This window comes from Erinaceus europaeus, chromosome 10 (genome assembly GCF_950295315.1).
Source record: "Erinaceus europaeus chromosome 10, mEriEur2.1, whole genome shotgun sequence".
NCBI lineage: Eukaryota > Metazoa > Chordata > Mammalia > Eulipotyphla > Erinaceidae > Erinaceus > Erinaceus europaeus.
In genome coordinates, this window is record NC_080171.1 from 94,152,832 (window position 1) to 94,177,617 (window position 24,786).

Here is a 24,786-nt window from a genome sequence, read left to right on the forward strand (position 1 = left end):
AATTGGTAAAATATTGTTCTAGTTTGAGAAATAGGTAAGTGGTTTAAAGAACTTAGAGTTTGAACTTTCCATGCAATAGTTGGCATTCACCTCAACTGAATATTGTTAGTTTAATAAGATTCATTTAAAATGAATCTCTCTTAAAATGAAATACCTCTTTATACCAATTAATCAACATAAATGAAATAACAGGGCAGTGTTTTTTTTTTCACAGAATCATTATATAACTATGAAGTTACTTATTTTTGCCTTGATTAGAGGCGGCTTCTCAACAAATAAATACCAATTGTACCATTATACATCATAATATAGGACACTGTATACTTGGGAACATGGATGCAATCCTCGTTTGTAATTCATAGATTAAAATATACTAAAGTCTTGCCTGGGTTCGTTTCTTTTTTTTATTTATAAAAAAGAAACACTGACAAAACCATAGGGTAAGAGGGGTACAACTCCACACAATTCCCACCACCAGAACTCCGGATCCCATCCCCTCCCTTGATGACTTTCCTATTCTTTAACCCTCTGGGGGTATGGACCCAAGGTCATTGTGGGTTGCAGAAGGTGGAAGGTCTGGCTTCTGTAATTCCTTCCCCGCTGAAAATGGGTGTTAACAGGTCGATCTATACTCCCAGCCTGCCTCTCGCTTTTTCTAGTGGGGTAGGGTTCTGGGGAATCAAAGCTCCAGGACACATTGGTGGGGTTGTCTGTCCAGGGAAGTCTGGTTGGCATCATGCTAGCATCTGGAACCTGGTGGCTGAAAAGAAAGTTAACATACAAAGCCAAACAAATTGTTAATTAATCATGAACCTAAAGGCTGGACTATTGCAGATGAAGAGTTGGGGGGGGTCTTCATTTTGTAGGTAGCTAGTAGGCCTATTTTAATTATATTCCAAAGGGCTTGTGACTATATTAGTTTTTTTAAATTTTTATTCTTGACATTCTTACTAACCATTCTGTTGCCACATGTCTTGAGAGGTAGAACATCTTAACAGAATTGAGTGATCACTTATCATCACATTTTTAAAATTTTTTTAAAGATTTTATTTATTTGAAAGATAGGAGAGAGATAAAGAACCAGACATCACTCTTGTACATGTGCTTCCAGGGATTGAACTCAGGACCTCATGCTTGAGAGTCCAATGCTTTATCCACTGTGCCACCTCCTGGACCACTCATCATCACATCTTCAGTTGGAAAGTGACTTGTAAACTTCTCTCACTACTATGCCCCATGCTGAAATGACAGAATCACAAGTCTGAGTTTTCCACCAGTGGGTTATCCTGCCAGGACCATTTTCCCAGACTTTTTAAAGAAAGCCATCACAACTGAATTTATGACCTGACCCCCTCAAACTCATGAATAAAGTAGCATGATATGCTTATCATGTTACTGTCTGTATACCAACATAACAAAGGAACAATATTTGTATGGTTGAAAGCAATAGAAACCAGTGGAGTAAATCAGAAGAATTTTTGATTAATGTCATTCACAAAATTTTTCAAATATAAATTGGATAACACAAACAAAATAAATAAAAATTAAAAAAAATAAAACACTTCCTCTCCACTATTCCAAGCTTTGCGTCCATGATTGCTCAACAATTTGTTTGGCTTTGTATGTCAACTCTCTTTTCAGCCACCAGGTTCCAGATGCCATCAGGATGCTGGCCAGGCTTACCTGGACTGAAGACCCCACCAATGGTCCTGGAGCTCTGCTTCCCCAGAGACCCACCCTACTAGGGAAAGAGAGAGGCAGACTGGGAGTATGGACTGACCAGTCAACTCCCATGTTCAGCGGGGAAGCAATTACAGAAGCCAGACCTTCCACCTTCTGCAACCCACAATGACTCTGGGTCCATGCTCCCAGAGGGATAGAGAATGGGAAAGCTATCAGGGGAGGGGATGGGATATGGATATTGGGTGGTGGGAATTGTGTGGAGTTGTACCCCTCCTACCCTATGGTTTTGATAATTTATCCTTTCTTAAATAAAAAATAAATTTAAAAAATATATATAAATTGGATAATACAAGTAAAATTATTAAAGTATAAAATAATATTTTTGCTCAGTTGATATGAAAAATTGTGTGATGTATAGGTGCTGAACAACTATAATAACTAAATAAATTATCTAATAAATTAAATAAATTTAAATAATTAATAAATAAAATAATAAATAATAAAATTAATAAATAAGTTGTAAAAATGATTTCTAATTGATGAAATTAAAAGAAGTATAATAACTAAGAAACTGAAACCATGGCATTATAAAAACGTGTTTACAGAACAGGGGTTATCACATAAAAAGAAAGAGTTGGTTTATTTTTTTTAGAAAGGACTTTTGTACAGGCATGTTTTAAGTAAACCGTTTCCATGGTTTATTCTAAAATAAAGAAAGCTAACCAGAGAGAAAACCATATTCAAGTAAAATAGTGAAAAAGGCCACATCAAAATTAGTGAAGTCATAGGTCCCTTGGAATATACCTAAAATAGATCTACTAGCCTTTTCCAAAATGGAGAGCTCATCTGCTGAATTCTTGCCTGTAGGTTTCTGTTTACTAAACAATTTGTTCTGCTTTATATCTTAATGTTTTTTCAGTCACCACGTGGCAGATGCTACCATGATGCCATCATGACTATCCTAGGCAAACAATCTCACCAATGTGTCCTGGTGGGGACCTCTCCAAAGCCCTGCACCAGTAGGGAAAGATAGAAACAGGCTAGAGGTATGGATCAACCTGTCAATGCCCAAGTCCAGCGGGGAAGCCATTAGAAAAGTCAGACCACCCACCAACTATACCCCGTAATGATCTTGGGTCCAAAGTCCCAGAGGTATAAAGAATATGAAAACTTCAGGGAGGGGATGGGACACAGAACTCAGGTGATGGGAATTGTATTCCTCTTATGCAACAGACTTGTCAATCATTATTAAATCAATAATAAAAAAAGAAACAATATTCAGGGAGAAAATAATATATTACATGCACAGGATAAAGCACATCTTATATTTAATACACAGATAAACAACATTCATCTTTGTTGTGACCACAACAGGAGTTTGGGACTATTAGCATACAAATGACATCAGCCTGAGGCGGGACACACAGAGAATGGGATGTATAAAAGCACGGGACTTGGAGCAGCTGGCTCTCTTTGGCTGCTGCTTCTTCTGGTCAGAAGCATCTCAGCTGAGGTGCTCCAGGTATCCGCCATGGCTACTTCTCCTGGGAATGAGCACGTGTGACTCTGCTAGCTAGTAAACTTTTAGACTCCTCTACAGCCATGAACAAGCTATACCTCAGCCGATAATTGTTTATCTTATGGAACTAAACTTTTGACAACTATATTCAGACTTTATGGACCTAGTGTACACTTAACCCCTGATGATAATTGCTTATTTTGCCTTTTACCTGTTTCACCCTAATAAGCCTTGTATTGTTCAAACCCGTTCCCAAATCCCCACTGTGAATCCTTTTATGAGTCGAAGCCCTAAAGCTAAGCCCGCTTTTAAGTTACAATGCATCTTTTAAGTTACAATACATCTTGTTGAAAATCTCCCTTTACACAGTACATTTCCCAGAGCTCCTTTCATATCCTGATTCCTCAGACTATAGATAAAGGGATTTAGCATGGGAGTGACCAAAGTGTATAATAAGGCCACAATGACATTCTTGTTATTGGAATTATTGGATGAAGGGAAAAAGTACAGTCCAATAATGGATCCATAGTACAAAGAAACCACAGTGAGGTGAGAGCCACATGTGGACAAGGCTTTCAAGATTCCCTTGAAGGAGAGGACCCTCAGAATAGAGGCACCAATGTGACCATAAGAGACCAAGATGCAGATGAAGGGCACAGTAATGACCACCACACCTGCAGTGAAAATAAGCAACTCATTGACTGTGGTATCTGAGCTGGACAGCTTAAGTAAGGTAGAAAGGTCACAAAAGAAATGGGGAACAATGTTGTCTCCATAGAAAGAGAGACGGGCCAAGAAGAGAGTGTGCAAAAGTGCAACTGCAGCAGAAAAAACCCAGGACACAGTTACTAGCAGGAAACAGAGGCTCTGATTCATGATGGTGGTGTAGTGAAGAGGCTGACAAATAGCCACATACCTGTCATAAGCCATGGAGGTAAGAAGGAGGCTGTCAAAATCACCAAACAATAAAAAAAAATACACCTGGGAAATGCACCCAGCATATGAGATGGATTGACTCTGTGTCTGCATGTTGAAGAGCATCTTTGGGGCTGTGACTGATGAGAATGAGATGTCAGTGAGGGCTAAGTGGCTGAGGAAGAAGTACATGGGGGTGTGGAGACGAGAGTCCAGCCGGATGAGCAGGATGATGAGCAGGTTCCCCAGCACTGTGGTCAAGTACAAGATCAGGAACAGAATATAATAGATCCCTGGCTTCTCTGTCCACATTGGCAGTCCCAGCAGGAGAAACTTAGACACATCGCTCTGATTTTCCCTTCTAGTGGCCTTTTCTTTAGTTAGAGATAAAAATGATAATGTAAAAGTAAGATAAATCATTTTGACTTGCACATTCCAAAACACGCTTAATTTTTTTTTTGTCTCATCTATTTTTTGACTTTAACTTGATAATTTATGTTTTGCCCAATTTTTGGGGGGGTTGGCAATTGTTTGTCATCAGAATATTATGTATCCACTTAGAAATAGTACATCTCTGGGAAATCTTAAAATATCGGTATGATGATAGGATCAGACAAGGTGCTTGTGACAGAAGTCTGAATTAGGAAACTAGGTTACAATAATATATCAAGACTAGCTATGGAACTATTAGAATCCCCCGCAGATTGGCCAATTGGCCCCTCTTTACCCTTACATTCCCTCTCACACATATACTAACTTTTGCTTTATTTCATTGATATAAATCAGCCCACAGAAAACATTGGATCATCCAGAAATCAGGACTAGCAGACTTGGTGGAAATAGCTTGTGCAAATACTTAATGTAAGGCCCTTTAAAAACAAGAATCTTTGTTAATATTATTAAAGATCTAATGACATATTTTTAACATAGGCACCAATTCATCCTTTAAATTAATTCCTTCTTAGTCCTCAACATTTTCAGTTAATTATTTGTAAAAGAATTTTCATAAAATATGGGAAGTAGGGAGTCTGTGTCTTTTCTGATTTCCACTATGTGCTCATTTTTAGATGGATCACTTTTATTGAAGTTCTCAGAACACTGATATTTTAAGTTACATCAACAATTGGCAAGAAAACTATTTTCAAATGTTTTTCCAGTATTACCAAATTATCGTCTCCTTTCCAGAGCCCTTTGATGAGTTTTTATGTTACTGATTTATACCTAGTACCTGTATATGTTCTAAAGGTTCTAACTGGTAACACTACTAATATGCCTTTCTATTTTTACTTCAGAGCTATTTGTCATATATCTGGCCACAGATATATTTTTGTGAATACAGATATATTTTTGTGAATACTCACGAAAGGGAGAGTGTTATGCTCTGCCTACAATAGAAAGACTTACTCTACCTACAGTTATTTCTCTTTGATAGATTTAATATTGTGGCTCACTATAAGATATTTATCTTGTTTTTTAACCTAGAAAAATACATCATGTATGAATGAGGGTATCTGAACAACGTCTATATTTTATAGTTAATCACACTAAAAGTTACGTTATTATTTGCTAGTCATCACCATCTTAATTTAATGGTATAATGATACTACTAACTAGCTGTTTGGTAAACATATATAGGTTGTTTACAATATTTGCTTATTTTTGACAAAATCAGTAACATTGTTCCAATGTTATTTTTATATTAGAATTAATATAATAGACAAATCCTTATAAATGATTTTGGAGGCTATAGACATTTATAATTTTGATATCTATATATTGTTAAGCTACTGGATCTAAGTTGGTGAGGAAGTTTTTTTTTTTTTATTGCCTCCAGGGTTATCACTGGGGCTTGGTGCCTGCACTATGAATCCGCTGCTCCTGGAGGCTGTTCCTTCCTTTTTTTTTATTGCTGTTGTTATTATTGTTATTGTTGTTGTTGGATAGGACAGAGAGAAATCGAGAGAGGAGGGGAAGATAGAGAGGGGGAGAGAAAGATAGACACCTACAGACCTGCTTCACTGCTTGTGAAGCAACTCCCCTGCAGGTGGAGAGCTTGCGCTTCACGCCATGCCATGTGCACTTAACCTGCTGCACAACCGCCCGGCCCCCAGGGAAGCCTGTTCTCATATTATTCAAATATTTGTACTATTTATGATTTGTAAAAATTATAAAAATAAGCATTTGCATTGAATGTTTAGAAAGGATACTGTTTTGAAGTTTGAGGATAAATGAAAACTCAGCATGGGAAAGTTATGAGAAAGGTGAATTATTTAGAAACTATACTATATAAAGTCTTTTCTGCTGTGATGGTAAGTTTAGGCTCAACTGTGCAATAGTCATGCATGTAAAGTTTTAAATATAGGGGTTAATGAAAAAAATTAGAGAAAATTATGCATACCAGGCATAAACTATAGCAGTGCAAATGTCAGCAGAAATCTTAGTAGAAATTCAAGTACAGATAAATAAATACCTGTTTCCATTTGAGCCACGGAGTAGTGAGGTACATAATAACCACCTGGGATGAAATCTAGAAGAAGAGAAAAGAAGACAATTGATCAAGAAGAAAAAGTTGTTTTCCTATTGTCTCAAAAATTAGAGGTTCAACAAAAAGAAATCATTGTATATGGTACAATTGAACTAGGACATAGTAACACACAGACTATAAGGCTACAAAAAGAGTTCAGTCTACTGTGGTTTCTACTTCTGCTCTGACATTGCCTTTTAATGATGAATGCATATACTTTCAGCTACAAGACATGGTCAGCTTCCTTCATTTCATAATAGAAGAATGAATATAATGACATAAGTGGAGTCTCTAAGAGTTTCACAGACTTTTTGCAGATGGAGATGAATTAATGGTTCAAAACCAAGCAAGATAGATTTAAAGATACACAGTTGTTTATAATTTCTGAGCAATATGTGTGGACATCAACTGTTCGAATTATAGAGAGGACCCAAGGGGCAAATTCTTCACTTCCATCTTCAAATTAGACACATACAGGAATAATTGCCTCCTGCTTCCGGCTCCCATGAGGGAAGAACTGTTTGTTGATACCAGGTAGCAGAAAGTTTATCCTTGGAAGAAACTCATATTCTAAAGAAAATTTTATTATTATTTAATTTTATTATTTAAAGATATTTTATTGGGGTCAGGCTGTGGTGTACCTGGTTTAGTGCCCACACTATAGTGTGCAAGGACCAGGGTTCAAGCCACTGGTCCCCACCTGCAGGGGGAAAATATCAGGAGTAGTGAAGCAGGGCTGCAGGTGTCTCTCTACCTCTCTCCCTCACTATCCCCCTCCCCTCTCAATTTCTCAATGTATCCATCCAATAATAAATAAATAGAAATAATTTTTAAAGTTATTTTATTTATTTTAATGAAAGATACAGAGAGAGAGGAGAGATAGAGACTGATGAGGAAAAATGTTTTAAACAAAAGAAGCTACTAAGAATTTGGTATTTCACAAAGCATTTTGTCTTTTCAGCTGACCTTGAGTGACATGTGGCTCAGAATCCATAGGAAACCAAAGTCTAGGATTGACACTGTTTGCTAAATTCTTCTGTTTCTGCATGTTTCTTTATGGTCACCAAAAATATCTTAGTGCTTTCACTCTATGAAAAAGAATGAAAGAGTATTATTTTTTTGTTTTGTTCTGTTTTTTGCCTCCAGGGTTATTGCTGGGGCTTAGTGCCTGCACTATGAACCCACTACCCTGTGGCCATTTTATTTTTATTTTTATTTTTGGATAGGAGAGATAAAAATTGAGAGGGGAGGGGAAGATAGAGAAGGAGAGAGGAAGACAGATATCTACAGACCTGCTTCACCACTTGAGAAGTGAACCCCCTTGCAGGTGGTTAGCAGGGGCTCAAACCAGAATCCTTGAGCAGGTCCTTGTGTTTCATACTATGTGTGTTTAACCCAGTGTGCCACCACATGGCCCCTGAAAGAGTTTTTAATCCTACCACCAGAATAGGAAATGAGGCAACCAAATATAATTTCTATTAAAAATAAGACAACTTGGTCTCTTTTCCCATACCCGCATAGTCAACATTCATTTGATGCAAATGCATCACAATAACAAAGAATAACCATTTAAGATATACTTTCCCTTAAACTTATAAAGTAAATGACAGAACTTTCAGTGATACAGCCAAATATGGAGGTATATGTTTACCTCCTCCAGCAAACACATGTAAACTAAACCAAGGCAGGGAACAATCTGAACATAAACCATTCTAAAACCTATGAAACCTAATTAGGAACAGGAGGATGCATTTCCAGGAGTTTGGGGTTCATGGTAATTTCCTTTCTTTTTACCAGACATTACCTGCAGAGATCCTCCTCCCTCCCTCCCCACTTCTAGATTCCAGATCTCCGGCTTCAATGACAAGCCAGGAGGGACCAGAAAGTTCCTTCCTACCTAAACATGAGACAGTGGGTCAGGCTTTTACTTCTTATTTTGCAATTCCTCTCACCCAGAATGGGTCTACTACCCATAGGAGATAATGTGTGCCATTCAGGAAATTCCTGTATCATTAGTCACAGGTAAGTGTCTTATTACTACAAATTGTCCATCTGCTGTTAACTTCTAACATGCAGGTGTCTCCTCTCTACCTTAAAAATACATCTCTGCCCCAAACCAGGTTGAGAGAGGCTACCAATTCTTCCTTGGTGCATGCTCTGATGAAAATAAAATACCACTGCTGGAGAAGTAGCTTCTTTAATTGGACAGTGTTTGTCCTAGGTTTAAGTCAGACAAATCACATTTAAGGAAATTTTGATGTTGTGGTATCTATCTATCATCTATCTATCTATCTATCTATCTATCTACCTATCCTCTATCTATCATCTATCTACCTATCGTCTTGTATCTATCTCTATCTCAAAAAATAAATGTTAACACCAATTATGAAATGAAAATAAAGTTCCTATTTCTTGAGATAGGGCTATATTTTCTTTCCTCTTGATACTGCTTTTACCACTTCAAAAGGATCTGGTAACTGCAGCTTTATTTTCCTTTCCTCTATTTCCCATCATTTCTTTTGGTGGGGAAGCTAATAGTTTACACTACAGCTGTTGAAACATAAGTACATTTTCTCATTTCACCATGATAGGTGTCTATAAAACAGTCTCACTCCCACAACTTAGGTCCTTTCCCACCATCTTTAACCAGGACCCCAAATACCCACATTCCCAACTCCCCTCCCTACCACTCTTCCCCAGAGTCCTTTGCTTTGGTGCAATACACAAAACTCAGCCCAAGTTTTACTTTGTGTTTCACCTCCTTGTTCTCTAGAGGTTTTGTTTGTTTTTATTCTTCCACTAATTGCGTCCTTGATACAATAGGTTTCACGTGGCATGTTTTTTTAATCTCCAGAGGTTTGCTATCCCCCCCTCACTTTTTTCCTTGTAGTTGATTTCCAGATCACACAACTGTGATAAGAAATGATACTTGAGAGTCTGGAGAACTCTCAGAAGGCTAGAAATGGACCTACCCTATGACCCTGCAATTCCTCTCCTGGGGATATATCCTAAGGAACCCAACACATCCATTCAGAAAGATCTGTGTACACATATGTTCTTAGCAGCACAATTTGTAATAGCCAAAACCTGGAAACAACTCAGGTGTCCAACAACAGATGAGTGGCTGAGCAAGTTGTGCTATATATACATAATGGAATACTACTCAGTTTAAAAATGGTGACTTCACCATTTTCAGCTGATCTTTGATGGACCTTGAAAAAATCATGTTAAGTGCAATAAGTCAGAAACAGACAGATGAATATAGGATGATCTCACTCTCTGGCAGAAGTTGAAAAACAAGATCAGAAGAGAAAACACAGTAGAACCTGAACTGGAACTGGCCTATTGCACCAAAGTAAAAGACTCTGGGGTGGGGGTGGGGGGAATGCAGGTCCAAAAAGGATGACAGAGAACCTAGTGAGAAATGTTATGCAAACTATTATATTTACTGTCGAATGTAAAATATTAATTCCCCAATAAAGAAATTAAAAAATAAAAAAATAAATGATACTTGAGAAATAGGAGCCATCTCACCCAGTAGAGCACATGCTTTCCCATGCACAAGGATCTGGGTTCAAACACTGGCATCATATGGGGGCACCATAGACAGTACCAGAGAAAACTCTATATATAGATGATAGACTGCTGTTATATTCTATCTTCTCAGTCTTCTGCCTCCCTCTCTATATATCTAAAATAAAAAGAATGAATAAAAGAAAAGAACTTGGAAATGAATTCAATCTTCATATATTTATTGTGACATGTTTTATTTCCAAAACATTATCTATCCTTAAGATTGACTTATATTCAATTGAAAAGTTACATAGTCTTTTTGAGGGGTGATCAGACATACAGACCACTGCAAATCAAGAGATCAGAAGTAATCCCACAAGTAATTTGTGGCAAAGGAGTCAAAACCATATAGTTTAGAGAGGAAAATATCTTTGAGAAATGATGTTTGGTGGTCTAGGAGGTGGTTCAGTGGATAAGGCACTGACTCCTCAAGCATGAGGTCCCAAGTTCAATCCCCAGCAGCACATGTGCAGGAATGATGTCTGGTTCTTCCTCTCTATCTCCTCCTATCTTTTCTCATTAATAAATAAATAAAATCTAAAAAAATGATGTTGGGCATCTGGGAGATAGTTTACCAAGTAGAGAACATGTCTTCCATGCACAAGACCTTTTGTTCTAACATTGGCACCACATGAGACCATGATGGACAATATAGGGGAAGCTCCATAGTTTGTGAAATGATGTTGTGCCACCTTCTCTCTTACTATCTCTTCCTCCCTACTCCCTCACATAGGAAGAGAAGAATTAATATGATAAAAGTATTAGTCCAGAAATGTTGCTCAGAGATGTGTCACATGCAGCATGAGACCTTGTGTTTAATTTCTGGTGCCATACTGAAGAACACAAAAACAAACAAAAATGATCCTGAAAAAACTGGAATCCACATATAAAATAATAAAACTGGACTCCTATATTTTTATTTCTTTATTGATTGTATAGAGACAGCCAGAAATAAGGAGGGAATAGGGAGATAGAAGGGAGAGAGAGAGAGATACCTGTAATCCTGTTTCACCACTTGCAAAGCCTTCCCCCTGCAGGTGGGGCCAGGGGATTGAACCGGGGTCCTTACATATTACAGTATGTGTGCTCAACCAGGTGTGCTACCACCCAACACCATGGACTCCTATCTTATAGTATGTACAGAAAATAAACTCAAAATATGTTAAGGAATTGAGTGTAAGATTTGAAACTATAAAACTCATAGAAAAAAATTCAACTGATAAACTCTTCAACATCATTATTAGTGATATCTTTGTCAAGGGAAACAAAAACAATTGTTTTTAAAGTTATAAGTTTTGTATTATTGTTTACATGATATCAATTGACTTACAAGTGCACCTTAGAAAAATATAAATGTGTGTGTGTATGTATGTGTGTGTGTGTACATGTGTGTGTGTGTGTGTGTGTGTGTGTGTGTGTGTGTGTGTGTGTCCGTGTCCCCAGAGCACTGCTCAACTTTGGTTTAGTAGTTTAATGATGCTGGGGATTGAACCTGGGAACTTGGAGCCTCAGGCATAGAAGTCTTTTTTTCATAAACATTATGCTATAACCTTGTACTCTAGATTTCCTTTATCTTTTCTCTTCTTCCTTTTCCTTCTCCTCCCCACTTTCTTTTTCTTTGAAAAAGACGGAGAAGTAGAGAGGCAGAGAGAGAGGAAGATAGATAGATAGATAGATAGATAGATAGATAGATAGATAGATAGATAGATGATAAATATATCTATATATATATCTATATAGATATATATATATGATAAGGAAAGTGACCACAGCACCAAAGCTTCCTTCAAAGTTGTGGGGGGTAGAGTTCAAATTTGGGTCACACACAAGGCAAAGTAGCATACTTTCCAAGTGAACTGTTTTGCCAGCCCTAGATTTATTCCTCAAAGCTTAATTCATTTATTTACATTAATAAGAGCATAATTGAAATAGAGAATAATACAGAGCACTTGATAGGCATCTTTACCTGGAATTACAAGTTTTACGGTTGATCCATTAGTATTCATTCCTTGACTAATTACACTCTTCAGTTCATGGATTTGGGGTCAATAAACAGGAATGGAAGTCTGTGTGTATAATTTTTCTTATGGATGCCCAAAGTATCTAGAAGTTTTGAGCATTCTGTTTAGATCCACTACAGAGACTCTTAGGACAGATTGATCTATAGAATACTGGATCATAAAGGTAGAAGAGATAACTGTTGGGGGGAGGGGACTTTCAGCAATATAGACATTCACATATAGGTATAAAATGGAAAGAATCAGAAAAATGTCAATGGCGTGGAGGGAAAAATTGTGAAATTTAGTTGGCTCCTACCCAGTGATACCCACCGGACGCTAACAAAGGCCATAACTCTTTGTTTCTTTTAAACTCTGGTGGTCATTATAAAATGTAAAGATAGTCAATGTTAATCACATATTTTGAGAAAATTTATTGCATTATTGGAAAATCTGAAAGAGTCGCATCACAACTGATGAAGAAATAGATTTTAGGAGAGAAATGACACATTGCACATACAGGGTTGAAAAAATTTTATACCCAGTTACTAGGGAAAACAATGTTCATATTAGTGAAAATCTTTTTCTACACAGTACATTTCCCAGAGCTCCTTTCATATCCCGATTCCTCAGACTATAGATAAAGGGATTTAGCATGGGAGTGACCAGAGTATACAATATGGCCACAATAACATTCTTGTCATTGGAGTTGTTGGATGAAGGGAAAAAGTAAAGTCCAATAATAGATCCATAGTAGAGAGAAACCACAGTGAGGTGAGAGCCACATGTGGACAAGGCTTTCAAGATTCCCTTGGTGGAGGGGACCCTCAGAATAGAAGCCCCAATGCGGCCATAAGAGACCAAAATGCATATGAAGGGTACAGTAATGATCAAAGTTCCCACAGTGAGGATAACCAACTCATTAATTGTGGTATCTGAGCTAGACAGCTTAATTAAAGCAGAAAGGTCACAAAAGAAATGGGGAACAATGTTGTCTCTATTAAAAGAAAGTCGAGGCAGAAGGAGGGTATGAGCAAGCGCACCAGCAACTGATAGGAGCCAGGACATAATTACTAACAGGAAGCAGAGGCTCTGACTCATGATGGCGGTGTAGTGAAGGGGGTGACATATGGCCACATACCTATCATAAGCCATAGAGGTAAGAAGGAGGCTGTCAATATCTGCGAAAAATAAAAAGAAATACACCTGGGAAATGCACCCAGCATATGAGATGGATTGACTCTGTGTCTGCATGTTGAAGAGCATCTTTGGGGCTGTGACAGATGAGAAGGAGATGTCAGTGAGGGCCAAGTGGCTGAGGAAGAAGTACATGGGGGTGTGGAGACGAGAGTCCAGCCGGATGAGCAGGATGATGAGCAGGTTCCCCAGCACCGTGGTCAGGTACATGATCAGGAAGAGGGCAAAGAATGTGCCCCGCTGCTCTGGTTGAATGGGTAGCCCCAGGAGAAGAAATTCAGAAAAGGTGCTATGATTACTCCTCTGCATGACCTTCAATTTTGTTAGGAAAAATTGAAAAAGATATATTATGAAAGAATGAAATGTGACTATCACATAAAAACATAATTTGACTAGTCTTATGACAAAAGACTAATATCTAACTTAGAGAAAAAAATTCACAAAATTCAATATCAAGTACATATCTATATATATGATATCAAAATACGGAGAAAAGAACTGATTAACACATCACTAAAAGTACTTACAGAAGACAAAGATAAAAAAAAAATTCTTGATCACTGATCTTCAAGAAAATGCAAATGGAAACAATACTGAGATACTATATCTCACACCTTTGAGACTGACCTACATTAAAAGACCAGAAGCAACAAATGTAGGTGAGAATGTGGAGAAGAAAAAAAAAAAAGACTCTTAAACACTGTTGGTGGGAATACAACCTGATCCAATCCCTACAGAAAATTATATGGATATTTTTCAAAAGATAATATCTTGGATCTGGCAGCAGTACACCTCGTAGAGCACATACATTACAGTGTTCATGAACCAGGGTTCATTCAAATTCCCGGTCCCCATCTGCAGGGGAGAAGCTTCACAAGCAGTAAAGCAGTGCTGCAAGTTTCTCTCTTTTTCTAACTACCCTCCTCTGAATTTCACAATGGTGCAGTTTTTTTGTCTCTTTCCCTCTGACTCCCCTTTTCTATCTTAAATAGTCAACCCAGAGTGGTGAAGCCCCAGTGATGACAAAAATAGAGAAAGAAAGTGAGAGAGAACTTCCTTTGCAGTTCTATAGTCCCAGCACCTTTATGTGAGGCCAAGGCTTGAATCTGGATCAGGGTATGGTGAGATCATGTTAATGGCACAAATATAATATCCTTTTTATCCATATTTTATAACACCATCTTAAGTTGTAAATTAAATATCCATATTTTTTGTGTCTAAAATCTGTTCTGGTGAAATCTAACTTTGAACTAATGCAACTAATATTACATTTTTATTTATGTAAACTTTACAATTTATATATATACATATATGTTATATATTAGGCTAATGTTAAAAAAGTCATTTTCACAGTAAACCTCCCCACAAAAGAAATAGGAGGAATTATGAGAAGTCGGGTGAAAATGTAATTACTAGGGAAGCTCCATGTGTTGCAGAGCAGTGCTGTGTTGCCTTTCCTCTCTGTGTGCCTGTCTTTTCTCTCTATCTCCTTAAAGTAAAGGAAATGATAGCCTGGAGTGGTGGTATCAGGCATGTGTGAGACTCAGGGACTAATTTTTTTAAAAAATTTAGCATTTAAGGGCCAAACAGTAGCACTTGGTTGCTGAACACATTACTGTGTGCAGGGATCCAGGTTCGAGCCCCTGTTCTCCTACTGTAGGGGGTGGTTTGGGGTAGGGGAGGGACACTTGACAAGTGGTGAAGCAGGTCTGCAATTGCCTATATTTCTCTCATTCTATCTACTCTATTCCTAATGTGGATTCCTAGTGTGGACACAGTGTTCCAGTGATAACCCTAGTGGAAAAAATAAAATAAATTAAAAAATAAAGGAAATGAAAATATTTTACATGGCACTATTTGTCATACATTGGCTGATGACTAATATATCTAAGCAAGGACACAGTAGCACACACTGGATACACATGCAAATATACACAAATATTTCAGTCTCACTACTAAATATGACCTCTACTTCTTCCCTTCATTGTCTCTTAAGTAATGATCACACATACCTTCAGCTACAAGACATGGTTAGGTTTTTCCATTTCTCTCTGGAAGACTCAGGATACAATGAAGTAAGTTGGGTCTCTAAGAAATATTGCCACAAGGACAATTAATGGATAGATATATAGATGTGCACAATTTTTAACAATTCATGAGCAATAGGTGTGAATTCTAATTGAACAAATCTTGATGAGAACCCAGGTGGCAAGTCCTCTTCCCCAGCTTCAAATTAGACATAATCAGGAATAATTACATCACTGCCTCATGATTCACATGAGAGAAGTGTTTGTTGAGCCTAAGTAGCAAAGTATTTATCCTTGGAAGGAAAGTGATTTAACCAAATGAAATTATTATAAACTTGGTATTTGAGTCTGCATCTGCGGGGCAGGGGGAACGATAGGAGCAGTAAAACAGGTCTGTATGTGTCCATCTTTCTTTTTCTCCGTCTCACCCTTCCTTCTCAATTTCTCTCCTATCCAATAAAATAAAATTTTAAAAAGCAGTGGAAAAAAAGGAAAAAATGGCCACTGGTAGAGGTGGACTCTTCTTGAAGGCACTAAGCCCCAGTAATAACCCTGATGTGATAAAATTAAATTAATAAACAGTTGGAAGAAACAAGTGCTGGTGAGTTTATGGAGAAAAAAACACAACTTTAATACACTATTGGTGAAATATAAATTGGGGTATCTCCTATGCAAAACAAAGAAGATTCTACAAGAACTACAAACACTATATTATCCCTCAATACTACTCAGACATTTATTTGAAGGCTAACATAAATTTAAGAGAATATATGTGTCCCTGTGTTTATAGCAGCATTACTCATAATACTCCAAATATAAAATCAATCTAAATATCTATCAACAGAAGGTAACATAAAGAAAAATGGGGTGTACAAATTGCAGATGCTACTATGATTCCGTCCTTACTTCCCTGGGCAGATAGCCTCACCAATGTGCCCTGAAATCTCACCTCTCCAGAGCCCTACCTCATTAGGGAAAGATAGAAACAGTTAGGGTTATGGATCACCTATCAACACCCATGTCCAGCAGAAAAGCAATTACAGAAGCCAGACCTTGCATTTTCAGTATCTCATAAAGACTTTTGGTCCATACTCCCAGAGAGATATAATAAAGAATTGGGAAACATCCAGTGGTGGGGATGAGACACAGAACTCTGGTGGTGGGAACTGTATAGAATTATACCCCTGTTATCTTACAAATTTGTTAATCATTTTAAAATCACTAATAATTTTTTAAAAAAGAAAATAGCATTTATACTTAATGGAATATTACTCTGCTATTAAAAGAGAGGATAGTGTACCTTTCTGAGTAAGATAGATAGTACTTGAGATAATTATACCAATTGAAATAAATAAGAAAGTTGTAGTCTTGGGGGGATGTAGAATGCTGGGATCAAAAGCATGAGGTCCTAAGTTTGATCCCCAGGGTTATGTATGCCAGAGTAATGTCATGATTCTCTTATTCTGAAACAAGCAAGTAAATAAATTATTAACAAAAAAAGAAGAGAGGAGATAAAAGACAATTGTTGGAAGACTTCACACATGTGAGATATGAGTAAGTAAATCAAGTAATGTTGCAAAATACTAATCACAAAACTTTGAAGTCTCTAGTGGTTATTGGAAAGAATTGGGGAGAGGAAGTGGGGGGATAGGCAAAAAATGTCTTTAGTGGAATGAAATAAGAAATTTTGTGGTATATTGATTGAGTTTCATATACATATACAGATTTGAAATCATACCTTTTAAGTTTTATAATATGGTAATTAAAAAGAGCCTAATGATGATGGATATAATTTTGTAACAAATAGAAAGAATAAAATCATTGAATCTGTGAAGTAGCTTCGCAATGGAAGGCATGAGTGAGATGCTGAATTTGATTTCTAGCAATGCATAACAAATGGAAATAATACAGTGTAGTAAAGTTTTTTTTTCTCTTGCAGCTATGGAAAGAAGGTGCCAATGAGGTTCTACTTTCGGTTTCAGAAGAAAGTCTGCCAACTTAACATTTAACACATAAGACAAGACATTTAAATCAGTATACACATAGTAGTAAATTATTAGTTATGATCCACAGAACCTGGAGATGATTTCTGAAATATAGATACTTTACAAAGCTTCTTCATCCCAGTTACAAGAGAATACATTTGGAAATATTCTCATATCTTCACCTCAAATAGCAAGCACATAATATCCCTTTTCTGTCTGGCTTGAAAGAATAGAGCTGGAGATGCATAAAAGAAATCTAGATTCAGTTTTGCAGTGTGTTTAGTGAAAAGCATATCTTGAATGTTAATTCTATATTATATTTGTTAAACTTACACCAAGACAATGTTGATCCATAGCTTTTGGGAAGAAGTCCAAGACTGGGGCCCAGGTGGTGACACACCTGGTTGAACATACATGTTACAGTGCTCAAGGACCCAGGCTCAAGCCCCCAGACCCCATCTGCAGGGGGAAAACTTCACAAGTGGTGAAGCAGTATTGCAGGTGTCTCTCTGCCTCTCACCCTCTCTATCCCCCCTTCCCTCTCAATATCTGTCTCTATCCAATAAATAAAGATAATTTTTTAAAGAAGTGCAAGATTTATAGAGGCTGTATTCTATTCTTATGGACCCAGAGATGGTGATAAATATGCAAGATCTTTCATGCACCCAGTTAAGCTCACATAGTACTAAGCACAAGGAACCTAAGCAAAGGTCCATGTTCGAGCCCCCAGTTCCCCACCTTCAGGGGGAAGCTTCACAAATGGTTTACATGTGTCTACCTTTCTATATCTCTCTCCCCCCTTCTCTCTTAATTTCTCTCTGTCCTGTCCAGTGAAAAATGGGAAAAAAAAAAAAAAAGGCCACCAGGAGCAGTGGATACATAGTTCCTGCCACAAGCCACAACGATAATCCTGGATGCATAATAATAATGATAAAATAATATTAAAAGCCTTTTGCTATGATTTTTTTTGGAGTATTAGAGTATGGTATTTTTGAAATAGCATGGACATCAGAAACAAAAGACTTTGGTTAACACAATTGGGCTTCACTTTTGCTTGCTATTAACTCCACATCACATTTTTCCCAATGCCAACTTAAAAGGTAAAAACCTTTGTAAAGCAAATTCCTAGGAACTTCTTTGTGGTTATTATCTTTATTCCTCTAAGGGTGAACTTCTGCCTGGTACTAATAGTGTTTCTCCTCAAGGGAACCAAAGGTAATGGCACTATCTGTTCTTAGTCGTAACTGGGTATAGCCCATAGAGATTTGCCCTCCTCTCTAGAGATTTTTCCATGATTTGTGAAATAGGACCCTTATACTTTGCTCTGGAATTGGCAACAAGTTCGGATTGACCATATCTTTTTCAGTTGGTTTTAAACTGGTAATTCCTCTCCTTGTTGCAATGTATCTGAAGCCCTTAGAGACTGCGACCTGCATTGGGGGTACTCTGTGCCTTCTAGAGGGAAATGAAGAAAACTGCTTTGTAACTGAAGGTATTGCCTAAGGGGCAATGTCAGAGCAGGAATAGAATTTACAAGCTGTAGTGTGATTCTAATGGTTTGTGCATTTTATTTGCGTGTGTGTGCTGTGTGTCCTACCGATCCCCATCATGTCTCTAAGGCTCTACAACCCAGAATAATATAGCTTGAATTCTTTATAACATTTGAAAAGGCAGGATAAAAGCATATCTCTTCCTGACTACCTTTAACCCATATAGGTTTGTTAGTTTCCCCTATGATGTTCCTCTTAAATCTGTAGTTATCTTCATCTCTACTGCTATGATAAAGGTATATGCAGGTACTTATTTGTACTTGAGTACTACACAGTCTTCCTATTAAGATTCCTGCTGATGCTTTTGCCTTGTTACGGTCTGTTTTGTACCTAATAGCAATCATACTACTTAAAGTTTTTCAATCATTCCTTTACTTAAGACTTCTCATGTGACTTCTGCTGGACTGAGAATAGAATCAAAATGTCCCATCACATCAGTGAAAGCCTAACATAATCTGACTTTTAGTTAATTCTTTCAATCCATAACTTTCCCAAGCTCCTGAATTTCTATTTCTCATGTGCCATAGTATTGTCTCCTCAAAATTCTCATCAAATGTTTTATTTTTCTTAACAAATGTGTTTATTTATATATGATGAGGAAGAAAGATAAAAAGAGAGGATCAGAGCATACCTCTGGTACAACCCATGCCCGGGATTGAATTTGGGACCTCATCTTGAGGGTCCAAGGCTTTGTCTACTGCACTACCTCCCTGTCTGCTAAAATGTTTATTTTTATAATTTTCTCATGGCAGGGTCTTATTACTAGGACTCTGATTAACCAAACACATAAGAAGAGAATTTCTAGTTATCTTCTGAATTGTAGAGCCTTAGAGACATGACAAGGATCACCATGTCTTAGAGACTAAGAGACTTGGAGCCTTAGAGGCATTCTGTAGGTCTCTCTCTCTGTCTCTCTCCTTCTCTATCATCCCCTTCCCTCTAGATTTATGTCTCTAACCAATAAATAAAAATAATGAAAAGGTTTTTTAAAAAGTCAAGATGTACACTAATTCTCTAACATTTTCAATGTGATAAATTGATAATATGATAGTAACTGTAAAAAACTGAATATACAATTCATCTGAGTTAATAACAGGAGTTTAATGTGGTGTATTGAAAAGGCTAGAATTTTAGAGAAAATTCAGTTAAGTTGGGAGGATTGGTTCAATCTGAAATCTTCAATAACCCTCTAACAAGAATGATGATTCTAAGGGTAAAATACTTTCTCAGTACTCATTAAAAAAAGTTAGATTGCAAACATGCTAACACAACATGTAGTTTCCATTTTAGTAGATCAGTCATCATGATCTCATTACCTATTGTTTTGTGACAGCTCATATGTAAGTCTAAGACAAACTGACCTCAAGAAACAAAAAAAAAGAATTATAAAATTAAGAAAACATAAGTAATGATATAATATGACAAGAAAAATATCTGGAGTTAGTAAATAGCTTACCTGGTAGTGCTCATGGCTTATCATTTATGGGTACTGAAATTGAGATCTAGCACATAGGAGTACCATAGCAAAAGGGGAAGCTCATGGATGGTGGAACACTGCTATGATATTATCTGTCTCTCTCTCAAGTTCTCTCTCTCTCTCTCTCTCTCATAAAAAAAATGAAACCACTGACTTGAAGTGGTAGAATTTTGTATATGCAAGACCCTGGCACAGCAAAAAGAAATCTGTTAAGTCACTGGAATAAAAATTGAGCCAAAATGTTAGCATATGAGGTGTTGTGTGGTAATTGTACTGGGTACACTTAACCAAGATCTTACTCACGGGTAGGTACTGGATATGACTGGAAAAGTCCAAAGATTCTCTAATGTTTGAGAACTTGAGTAAGAATAGTCAAGTTAAAACTTAAAATTAGGTGGGGATCTGTAAGAAGTCATAACTTTTTCACATTTAATAAAATTCCCTTAGAAAGAAAGTAACAGATAAAAAACAAAAACAAACAAACAAAACATTTAGGGAGAAGGGAATTCACTTAAAAGGAAGGACTCATGGCATAATATGTCACTTTAGATCATATAATGGTACGTTATGATCTTTAATATAATTAACATAGACATCTTTTTTAAAGCTTTTAAAATTTATTTAGCTACTTGCTAGGATAGAGTATATTGAGAGGAGAAGGGGAGATAGAGAGGAAAAGAGATCAATGTAGCACTACCACACTGATAATGCAGCTTCAACCCTGCAGGTGAGTACCAGGGGCCGAACCCAAGCCCTCTAGCTTGGCAGTGTGAGCCACTCGTCTTTAATGTCCTTGTTGAGAAATTGCACCTAACATTTCAACCAAATCTTAAATCCTGATGTCTCTCAGACCCAGACAGCTCATAGATTTTATTATATTGATAACTGTACCCTGCTTATCCCACAATTTTGTCAATTACAGACCTTCTACCTTCTTCATCCCACAATGACCTTGGGTCCATACTCTCAGAGGGTTAAAGAATAGGAAAGCTATCAGGGGAGGGATGGGATACAGAGTTCTGGTGGTGGGGACTGTGTGGAGTTGTACCCCTTTTACCCTATGGTTTTGTCAGTGTTTCCTTTTTATAAATAAAATAAGAATAAATCAGTAGAAATAAAGATGAATGAAAGTGTGTATGAGAGGCATTCTGACAGTTAAAACAAGATCACAAACCAATTGGAGAGCATTTATAAGAATTTCTAACTAGTAATCACTGGCCCAGCCTTCCACACTAGTTTTCTGTCTTTCATGAACTTCTAGATTCTTCAAATTTGAATGTCATATCATTTATCATTCTTCTGATGCTTCATTCTTTTTCTGTAGGAAACCATTTGCAACCCTTTACCTATGATGTGGCAAAATTCATGGTTTGGGAACCAGGTGGTTGTGCAAGGATCCTGGCTCCAGCTTCTGCTCTCCACCTGCAGGGAGACGCGTCAGGAGTAGTAAAACAGGCTTGCAGGCAATTATCTTTCTCTATTTCCTCCTCCTCTCTCAAGTTCTCTCTGTCCTATTCAATACCATAGAAAGGAAAAAAATGGCTGCTGAAAGTAGAAGATTCATAGTGCCAGCATCTAGTCTCAGCAATAACCCTGGTGACAATAAAAAAAATACATGGTTTATTTGGGTTCAATTCATGTATTGACTATTATAAAGGTATGTTCAGTTGACTGCTTGTCATATAGTCAACTCATATTTTTTTCTCATTTCCCAATCTTTTCTTTCCCCATTTCTACTAAAAGAAAGAAAAACCATGAAGGGGAAAAATCAAAGCAGTGCATCTGAGTTTCTTCTCCTGGGGCTCCCCACTGGGTCAGAGAGTGAAGATATATACTTCGTCCTTTTCCTGGGCATGTACCTGACCACGGTGCTGGGGAACCTGCTCATCATCCTGCTCATCCGGCTGGACTCTCGTCTCCACACCCCCATGTACTTCTTCCTCAGCCACTTGGCCCTCACTGACATCTCCTTCTCATCTGTCACAGCTCCAAAGATGCTCTTCAACATGCAGACACAGAGTCAATCCATCTCATATGCTGGGTGCATTTCCCAGGTGTATTTCTTTTTATTTTTTGGAGATGTTGATAGCTTCCTTCTCACCTCCATGGCTTATGACAGATATGTGGCCATCTGTGACCCTCTCCACTACACCACCATCATGAGTCAGAGTCTGTGTTACCTCCTAGTAATTATTTCTTGGATCCTATCTTTTGCTAGTGCCCTTTTACACACTGTCCTCCTGGCCCGTCTCTCTTTCTATGAAGACAACACTGTTCCCCACTTCTTTTGTGACCTCTCTGCCTTACTTATGCTGTCCAGCTCTGACACCACAGTCAATGAGATGGTAATCCTCACTGTGGGAGTGGTGGTCATTACTGTGCCATTCATCTGCATCTTGGTCTCTTATGGTCATATTGGGGCCTCTATCCTGAGGGTACCTTCCACCAAGGGAATCTTGAAAGCCTTATCCACATGTGGCTCTCACCTCACTGTAGTTTCTCTCTACTATGGACCTATTATTGGACTTTACTTTTTCCCTTCATCCAGCAACTCCAATGACAAAAATGTTATTGTGGCCATATTGTACACTCTGGTCACTCCCATGCTAAATCCCTTTATCTATAGTCTGAGGAATCGGGATATGAAAGGAGCTCTGGGAAATATACTCACCAGGAAAATATTTTCACCAAGATGAACACTATTTCTCTATTAATTGGTTATAAGACCTGCTTTATCCTGCTCATGTACAAGGAACATCTGTTCCTCTCTTCAGAGTTATTTCTTAGTAAATCATGGTGTGGCAGTCTTTTTTCATTTTGTCTCAGATTGGACAGAGTTTTTTTCTTTATTTAGTTTTCTTGTTCAATATAAAGAATCATATGGAAATGGTTTTACAAACATAACTGTAAAATATCCCTTTATATTCTTTCATGAAATATTTATACCTATATGATTTCAAGTTTTGATTCATCTCATGTAAAAAGCAGTGCTTTTTATCATCAAAACCAGCACTTAAATATTTTTTCAGTTACTTTATTGTTTTGGGAAACATGTTTTACAGGTTCTTGTAGGAAACTATTTTCCCCTCCTATATCTTCTGTTAATTTCATGGTTCCATTTACTTGTTTAAGTCTCTAATATACTTGAATTTTATTTCTGAGGAAAATTAGCTAGAAATTGTTTACTTTAGCCTGTGATTTTCTAATATCCTTTTATTTTTAAGTATCTTTTGTTGAATATTTTTATTATTTTTAATTCCATCTATTTAATGTCTGTGATCATTATTTCTTGAAAAATGTAATCATGTGTATTTAAAGTATATCAAATGATTATCTGATAAGCCAGAGGAAGAAATACACTGTTAGGTATCACTTACATGTGGGTCTTTTCTAAAAAGATAAGTTTTTTGGAAGCAAAAATTACAATGCTTACCAGGGGCTAGTGGAATTATAAGCAGAGTGATATATCTCAAAGGCTGAAATTATTCAGTTATAAAAAGAATGTGTTCTCAGGGTCTAAGGGTACATCATGGAAGCTATTTAAAATTATGGCATTCTGTATTTGAGAATTGCTGAAGGTTGGCAGTAAGCACTCTCATCACACACAGCAAATAATTACTTATGTGAGGTGATGGATATGTTAATTATCTTGTTCTTGGAACTACTCTATAATTTGTGTGTATGTCAAATTACCACTCTATTTTTATTTATGATTTCTAACGTGTATGTCTTTACTCCTTTAGATATTTAATTCTTTGAATCATTTGGATATTTTTCATATTTGACAATGTGTTCACTCATTTTCTAGATTTTTTTAAATTTAGAAATATTGAAGTAGGACAAAAACATTAAGTGTATATATCAGAGACATTTACCAAGACCATAACATGCTGGTATGTGCATACTATTAGATTTATATCATAAATATGTAAATTATATGCTCATGTGGGGAAAGGCCACTCTCTGGAAAACCTGGCCATTATCTCCATGAGAGTCTGAGAGGGTGGACCCCAAACCCGCTCCTCACAGGAGGGGGTAGGCAGGTCCCCACTCGACCCCATGACCTCAAGATGGATGGAATTTTCAAGACTGCGAACTTTCTTGCACATACTTCCTCGTTCCTTTTGAACAAGGCCATAAATTACCATATATGGCAAACTGAAACCCACCACAAATGTCCTGGTTTTGCTTAACTTCCCCCCTCCCCCTTATGATTTACCTTTAGAGAGATGCCTACCTATGCATGGTCAGCTTGTGAATAGACCTTATATGGTAACTTCCCAGTAATGAACAAACACCTGATAGGTCAGGACTTAACCCTGTATTGTATGTGACTTAA

The 24,786-nt window shown here is 37.2% G+C and overlaps 3 protein-coding genes across 3 annotated transcripts in view; 1 reads left to right on the top strand and 2 right to left on the bottom strand.

The window, feature by feature from the left end:
• The window catches only part of LOC107522142 (olfactory receptor 1J1-like), a 44,036-nt gene extending 20,597 nt beyond the window's left edge, over window positions 1–23,439 (top strand). The window contains exon 2 of the mRNA XM_060200102.1: window positions 22,201–23,439. Within this exon, the coding sequence (XP_060056085.1) occupies window positions 22,201–23,143 (943 nt within the window). The 3' untranslated portion in view covers window positions 23,144–23,439. The remainder of the gene's footprint in view (window positions 1–22,200) is intronic.
• Window positions 3,530–4,537, bottom strand: LOC107522143 (olfactory receptor 1J21-like). Its single transcript, XM_016184992.2, has one exon. It carries the CDS (start codon window positions 4,535–4,537, stop codon window positions 3,530–3,532), a length of 1,008 nt encoding a protein of 335 aa, XP_016040478.2.
• Window positions 12,776–13,720, bottom strand: LOC107522144 (olfactory receptor 1J21-like). Its single transcript, XM_016184993.2, has one exon. The coding sequence runs from the start codon at window positions 13,715–13,717 to the stop codon at window positions 12,776–12,778; it is 942 nt and encodes a 313-aa protein (XP_016040479.1). The 5' UTR covers window positions 13,718–13,720.
• Window positions 23,440–24,786: the final 1,347 nt, after the last annotated feature.